The 1,492-nt window shown below is 23.5% G+C and overlaps 1 protein-coding gene across 1 annotated transcript in view; it reads right to left on the bottom strand.

Moving 5' to 3' along the window:
- Nucleotides 742-1,492, bottom strand: part of LOC107644462 (inositol oxygenase 2-like) — a 3,042-nt gene continuing 2,291 nt past the window's right edge. The window contains exons 6-8 of the mRNA XM_021103002.1: nt 1,320-1,402; nt 1,114-1,195; nt 742-1,002 (exon numbers count right to left, since the gene is read on the bottom strand). Coding sequence (XP_020958661.1) covers nt 976-1,002; nt 1,114-1,195; nt 1,320-1,402 — 192 coding nt within the window. The 3' untranslated portion in view covers nt 742-975. The remainder of the gene's footprint in view (nt 1,003-1,113; nt 1,196-1,319; nt 1,403-1,492) is intronic.

Below are 1,492 nucleotides of genomic sequence, written 5' to 3' on the forward strand. Positions count from 1 at the left end.
TTCTATTGGATTGGTTTAAAAAATTAAATTAAAAAAATCCAATCTAATACAATTTATTGTGATTTTGGTCGCCTTTTAATTTGGATTGATGGAATTAGATAGGATTTAAGATAATTGTGCTATTTATCACTATATATGGTTGAAGAATAAATTCCTTACACCATTCACATCATATCAGTTATATGCCTTAGTTAATTATTGCTTAATAGGATAATTTGTTTGTAATAAAGTCGAGCATATTATAATTATTTTTGTAAATAAGTAGAAAGAATGTTCAAATATTATATAGTTATATATAATTTAACCAATAACATTTACAATAACAATATTCATACATTAAATACTTTTGAGACAAATATATATAAAATACAATTATTATTAATTAATTATATTTTATATTATTTTTAATTAATAAAAAAAATTAAAGAAAATACGCATTGATTGTTAAAAAATATTAATGTCAATATAATATCTATTATAATAAAGAATGTATGCTAAGCATTTTCAACTGAGGAATGCTAAGGGGCCAGTAATTTTAGTGTTTTGTAACCATCAATTGACTATCAATAGTGTTTTTAATGATGTGAGATTATATTTAATGGTGGGAGATCACTCACTTTTGTTTTGATAGTTAAGTGCTTGCCAGAAAACACAAAAGTTGCTGGCCCTAGACTTTTTCTTTTCGAATATTTATTAGGGTAAAATTGTAAACTATCGAGAAAAAAAATTAGTGTAAAATTATAAACACAAACCAAATGAAAACACTTTATTGATTATATATATATTACACACTGTACTTCAACAACTCATAATAAGTGTGGTACTGCATTTTATTACAATGTATGAAGGCTTAACTCTTAAAGAAATAAACAAATATTGCACTCATAATTTCTAACATTATTAAAACTTAATTAAAGACAAGACAAGAAAAGTAAACAATAATTATATGCATGACCAGTCCCAGATTCCACTTAATTACCACTTGAGCTTTGATGGGAAATACTGCAAAGAAAGAAAACAAAATAACAAAATGATTTTACTAATATGTATATGGATTGAAATACAGTAAGATACAGGAAAAAAAATAAAATAAAAAATTATTATATTACGTACCTTCTCAATAAGAGATAAATAGTATGGTTTAACTTTTTCAACATCAATTAAAACATTGCTCTTGCTGTACAGATCATATTTGCTGCGTAATAGAATAATGTAATAATTAATAACCAGTTATAAGATAAAATCATATATACAAGTCTATTTGCTAAAATTAATTAGAAACTAAAATAATAATAAAAAGAAAACTATATATAGCTCACTGGAATATGTGAAGCCACTTCAAATTTTCAACATCCTCTTCACGGTACAAGTGTTTATATGCCCCAGTTTGGAATAAAGCTGTCAGATTATTACATATACAAAATTATTAAATTAAAGTCGTATTTTTGTAATTTATTATTTTTAAGAAGATATATTAAATAATTAAATAATT

This window comes from Arachis ipaensis, chromosome B05, assembly GCF_000816755.2.
Source record: "Arachis ipaensis cultivar K30076 chromosome B05, Araip1.1, whole genome shotgun sequence".
Lineage (NCBI taxonomy): Eukaryota > Viridiplantae > Streptophyta > Magnoliopsida > Fabales > Fabaceae > Arachis > Arachis ipaensis.